Below are 5724 nucleotides of genomic sequence, written 5' to 3' on the forward strand. Positions count from 1 at the left end.
CAAGAGGTGTAGTGAACACCCGTCATCTCATGTAGATACCCTGCCATGTCTTTTGCAAATATTTTCTGCCAGACTGTGGCTTGTCTTCTCACTCTCTTCATAGTTAATGTATCTTTAACTTCACACAACCCAGAAAGGAGAACAAAGAAACAAGTGGCGCTTTGGGGCGGAAAGTTCCCGAAGGTGCAGCAGTTAAAGAAAGCTCAAGTCCCCGAATGGGGGACCACCTGGGCTGTGTGGGGCAGCCAGCTTCAGTGGCCCTTTTTGGATGGTTGCTCCTTTCAGAGAAGAGCCCTAGTGTCCCGGCAGTCCCAGCCACAGGGCAGTCTGTAGCAGCTGTCGCTGTGGGTCACGGCGTGGCCTGATAAAATGGTGCAGGAAAGGGGACAGGGCCAGGGACTCGCTGCTGGAGTTTCTGGCTAATGGGAGTTTAGCTCCAAGCTGCGGGTCCTTGGAACCTGGACCTGAGGATCTTCCTGTGGGACAGGCCCCAGGAATCTGCATTCTCAAGTCCCCATTCCACCACCCCTCATACACCTGAGACCCTATCAGGTGAACTCAGGAGAAGCTGGCTGTCAACAGGGTGCCCCGTCCTTGACTGTATCTGCCCACAGAGAAGGGCCCAGATGTCATTTCCAGGTCCCAACCGTGTAGAAGGCTCTGGAGTCGCCCCACAGCACAGGCCAGTCTGTGCCCACCCCCACCCCCCACCCCGTCACGGGCAATCAGTTTACCGAACACACAAAAGAAAAATAATTAGTTTATTTAATTTAAAATAGCAAAACTTTGGCTTCGACCCAAGATGGTCAGGGTTTCGATACAGACCTCACACTGTTATTATGCCAGAGCAGGAATTTGTAAAAACGTTTCTTGTCGTGTACGTAAGAGCAGCTCTGTGTGCACCCTTAACCGCCGGCCAAATAATACTCTTTATTAAAAGACAAAACAAACAAACATAAAGAACTCAGAAGCACAGAGAGGCAGAAAGTGCCTGGTAAGCCTGACTCAAAGACCAATGTTCAGAAAGTGCCTGAGAGGAGAGGGCTCTGGGCTGAGGACACCCGGACGAGGCTGTAGCACCTGTCCTGAGCTGAGTCACACCTGTCCTGAGCCCCTACTCCCTCTGCCGGCCCTTCCTGACCGTGGCCTGCTGGGGGACGCCCAGGTCTGGCCAGTCCTGCAGGAGCCACCCCGGGCAGGCAGCCAGCACTGCAGTCTAAGCCAAGGACTCTGGGGCCCCCTTCCGAGTAGGCTTTATTCTCACCTCATCCTCTGTGGCCCACAGGCTAACTCAGCTCTGATCCATTTTCTTTCTTGCAGCAAGCAACTTCCTGAATGTCTGCTCCATTCTAGAAGCTAAGGTGAGGGTCTTTACCAGCTACGTGCCCATCATCTGCCGTATTGTCTCCAGGGGATCCCTGGATGCCCCTTATATTGGCCATTTCTGTAAGGAGATTGCCCTACTGACAAGTAGCTTTCTGTAGGGGCAGCCCAGGGTTTACGGTGAGTCCTTAGGGGATGATCGCCTCTTGCTGATTTTCATAAAGAAAACTTAAAAAAAAAAAAAAAAAAGGAAACTGAAAATGAGCATTTTGGATCGAGTTCTGTCAATGGCTCTTTCTTTCAGATTCTCTTCCTGTGAAGATTCTGCTTTTGCGAATAAAATGGAAATCAACAGTATGGTGAGGCTTTGGTTTTAATCCAGAACCGTCTTACAGGTTCAGAGGATCATTTCGGTTTTGCAGCGTTCTGACCGAACCCAAGGGAGGGACGCTGATAGGCTGAAGTTGAACTCTTCCTCCCCAAGCCTCCTGCGGTGACGCTGACACTTGCCACCTTAGCCAGTGGCTTATGTGACTTAACAGAGAAACAGTTTTCTGAAATAACAGGAAAATGTTGGTGGAAGAGCCACGGCTATAGAGATACGGATGCTCAATTTCGATCCTTTTCTTTTAAATGTAAATAATCACCCCATGATGCATGTGTCACTTCCCCGAACCAAGTCCCCAAAGCTTCACCTTCAGGGAGGAATCTGTTATTTGGATCATTCGCCAACTCTCTGGTCACCTTTTCTATAAAAAAACTAAGCCGGGAGGTGATTCAGCCGGATCCCTACCAGCTCTCCCCAGTCCAGTCTTCCAGAGAACAGACCCGAGAGGCAGCGGACATCCGCTGGGATTCCCTGCAATGCCTCTTCTTGTCCCTGTTTCAGCTCTCGCACGGGAAGAGGGAACCTGTATCTTAAAGTGACTGGTGGAGGCAGGCAGGAGTCTGGGTTCTGGCCTGGGCTTGAAATTCAAGCACAATCTGCATCGAGGGTTGGCAACCCATAGAGAGAATCTGGGAGGTCCCGAGGAGACCAGCTGCCCAGAAACCTCACGGGAACCTTCCAGCTGGTTAAAGGGAACCGGCTCTTTTGCTGACCAGCAAAGCTATCCAAGAAAAGCTGGGTTCTCCCGGAAATCTCAATGCCCTGACAAACCAAAAATCGGCTTTATGATATCTAAGCGGGGGACGCATCCCTGGTAACCCCTGGCATTTTATTTAGGACAGGTGCTCGGTCTACATATATACCTCTTTGTGCTTTTCCCCCAGGTGTGGGTCCCTTGAACTGTAAACAGTGCTGTGTGGTCACAAGGCCCACGAGCAGCGGACCACAGGGCAACCTGACAGCGATCACGTACCGATCCCCCTGCCGACCCCACGCAGGCAAGTGCCCCCGCGTGCAGCAGGACACGGGTGGGAGGGGGATGTGCCACCTGAGGGTCTAGGAGGTAGAAGCAGCTGGGTTTGTGGTGGCTCCCCCACAGGGGGGTCAAGAGCTTCAAAAGCAGAAGGCCTCAAGTACCTGCAGACGCCCACCCCCCACTTCCTGCAGCAGGGACTCCCAGAAGCACCTGTCCCCAGGTGGGCAGCACCTGTGCACAGAACTAGGAAGGGAAAAGCTCAGGCGCTTGGAAGTTCATCTGGGGTGCGTCTGGACCCCTGCAGTTCTCCCGTCTTGGGACGGTGCAGCAGGAGCCTTGGGAGGGCCAGCCGGGCTCTCAGCACAAGGCTGGGAAGAGCAGCAGACAGAGAAGAGCCGAGTTCGGACGGCCTGGGTGCAGAGGACGAACATGATGCAATTGGCACCGCCCTGAAACGTGTTCCCAATACCCTGTCCGGGAGAAAAGGAGAGGCATGAGTGCCAGGGCTGGAGGGGGTCGGGTGCTCTCTCTTCTCTCTCTCTCTCACACACACACACACACACACACACACGGAGACTGGGAAGCGCTGCGGACCCCAGAATCCTGTCCTCCCCCCACTGAGGCTGGTCAGCAACCCCCCATGTGGAGGCCTTCTGGATTGGGAAGGACAGGATCACTCCCAAGGCCACTGGAGAGTCCCCTAATGTCCCTGGGCTGCACCCACTCTTCCGGGGGGGCGGGGGAAGGCATCTGACCCTGCACCAGAGCGGCAGGGGCCGGGGAGGGCAGGCCCACATACGTGCAGAACGACCAGCACTGGCAACTGCACGGCCGGGGAGCCACAGAGGGTCAGGACGAATCGCACGGTGCTCCAGACCCGGAGGCAGATGAAGATGAGCGGGATGAGGATCAGCTTCTTGTCGGCCATGGAGGCGTGGTGCTGTGGCCGGTGGGCCTCGGAGAGGATGGGCCGGTACTCCGACAGGGCCTCGCGCTGTGCAGGGCACGGGGAACAGGTGTGAGCGAGGCGGGCTGCTGTGCCACCCTCAGTCCGCTGTGTGCTGCGCATCTCCCCGCGGGGGCCTAAGACACGGCTGACAGCTCTCGTGTCAGGAGCACCGCGCCGCATCCCGACTCCCGAGCCTAGCGCGCATGTCCCCACCTCGGCTAACGCGCCGGCATCCTACCAGGTGCCCGGGCCAGAAACCCTCTCCTGTTGCTGCTGCCCACGTCCCCTCCGTGAGCAAGTCCTGCGGGCTCCCCCTTCAAAAGAGATCCAGAAATCTGGATGCTCCGCCCACCGCCATGGCCACCAGCCCAGTCCAAGCGCCAGCACCGCTCCTCTGGGCAGCTGCAACTCTCTCTCACCCATCTCCCTCCGGCACCCTCACCATCCAAACTCCTCCCAACTGCAGTTCTATTCTTGGCCCGGAAGCAGCACGGTTCCTTGAAAACCTGTCAGGTTCAGTTCTACTTGAAGGTCTCGGATTCCAGTCTAGCTCTGACCTCATGCTTACTGCTTTCGCCTGATTTACTCCAGCCACACAGGCCTCCGTAAGTCCCCAAACATATTCCCCAAGCACACCCTACCACAGGGCCTTTGCACAAGCCGTTCCCTCTGGAGTGTTGGTTCCCATCTGCCCAGAGGCTCACTCCCTAACCCTCTTCACACCTTTGCTCAATCTCGCCCCCTGGAGGAGGAGGCCTATCCTGACAACCCCTTTTCAAGTGCATAGGCATTTCCCAGGTAGTCCTGTCCCCAGATTCAGCTCTTTATTTTTGCCTGGTTTTTTTGTAGCTCTTACCTTCCTCCTTCCTAGATGTCATTCATCCTTATTTATCAGGCCTGTTACTTATTATCATCCTGCTCTCCCCCTCCAGAATGCAAGCTCCCCCAGGACAAAGACCTATGAAGGAGGAGCTCCATCCAAAGCTGGGGCACAAAGAAAAGATGAGCAGGCACAGGCTTTGGGCTTCCCTACTCCTGGGAACACCCTTCAGTGAGAGGAAGGGGATAGCTCCATTTCCAGATCACAACTGAATTTGTAAAAATAGATGCAGGGGCGCCTGGGTGGCTCAGTTGGTTAGGCGCCTGCCTTCGGCTCAGGTCATGATCCCAGGGTCCTGGAATCGAGCCCTGCATCGTGCTCCCTGCTCACTGGGGAGCCTGCTTCTCTTTCTCCTCCCCGCTCTTGCTATCTCTGTCTCTCTCAGATAAATAAAATCTTAAAAAATAGATGTAACTACTCATAACAAAGATGTGTTTCTGAGCGTGGTCCTGTGTCCAGGACACTGAAAGCCCAGGTGAGGGGAAAAGCCACAAACCCTGGCATCTCTGAGCACCCAGGCTGCTGCAGCTCACCTACTCAGAGCAGCTGCTTCCTCCCTTCCTCCCCTGGGGCCTAGAGCAGCCTGGCAGGGGTGGGGTGGGGGCAGGGGAGGAGCAGGGCAGCTGTCTTCTTTGCAAAGTTCGCTCCAGTTCACTTATTTTTCTTTTTTTAAGATTTTATTTTTGGGGCGCCTGGGTGCTTCAGTCGGCTAAGCGTCTGCCTTTGGCTCAGGTCACGGTCCCAGGGTCCCGAGATCGAGCCCCGCATTGGGCTCCCTGCTCAGCGGGAAGCCTGCTTCTCCCTCTCCCACTCCCCCTGCTTGTGTTCCCTCTCTCGCTGTGTCTCTCTCTGTCAAAATAAATAAATAAAATCTTTAAAAAATATATTTTATTTTTATTTATTTTAGAGAGAGTGCATGAGCAGGGGTGGGGGGGAGGAGCAGAGGGGAAGGGAGAGAGAAGCTGAAGTAGACTCTGTGCTCACCACTGAGCCTGACTCGGGGCTTGGTCCCACAATCCCCCCTTTTCCCCCGGGGAGATCATGACCTGAGCCAAAACCAAGAGTCCAACACTTAACCAACTGAGCCTCCCAAGGCCTTCCCCCCCCCCCCCCCCCCGGCTGACTTATTTTTAGCTCTCCTTTCTAGCTAGATGCAGGGAACAACCCCTATACATCCCTGCCCACTATTCTTCCTGTTTTCTGGAAAA

At 54.8% G+C, this 5724-nt stretch overlaps 1 protein-coding gene across 1 annotated transcript; it reads right to left on the reverse strand.

The window, feature by feature from the left end:
* Positions 1–747: 747 nt before the first annotated feature.
* GPR157 (G protein-coupled receptor 157) lies at positions 748–4884 on the reverse strand. Its single transcript, XM_081817458.1, has 2 exons — positions 3487–4884; positions 748–3157 (listed from the first exon to the last, which is right to left on the reverse strand). Exons 1-2 carry the CDS (start codon positions 3814–3816, stop codon positions 2963–2965), a joined length of 525 nt encoding a protein of 174 aa, XP_081673584.1. The 5' UTR covers positions 3817–4884; the 3' UTR covers positions 748–2962.
* Between the last annotated feature and the right edge of the window lie 840 nt (positions 4885–5724).

This window comes from Leptonychotes weddellii, chromosome 4 (assembly GCF_054177405.1).
Source record: "Leptonychotes weddellii isolate Sample4059 chromosome 4, ASM5417740v2, whole genome shotgun sequence".
NCBI classification, from domain to species: domain Eukaryota; kingdom Metazoa; phylum Chordata; class Mammalia; order Carnivora; family Phocidae; genus Leptonychotes; species Leptonychotes weddellii.

What these genes read in the sequence shown, in the direction of transcription:
- GPR157 (XM_081817458.1), bottom strand. Translation starts at nt 3,816, where the DNA reads ATGCGGCGCGGTGCTCCTGACACGAGAGCTGTCAGCCGTGTCTTAGGC. An exon ending in CAGTGCTGGTCGTTCTGCAC is followed by an intron (nt 3,158 to 3,486) that starts GTATGTGGGCCT and finishes TCTCCCGGACAG; the next exon opens with GGTATTGGGAACACGTTTCA.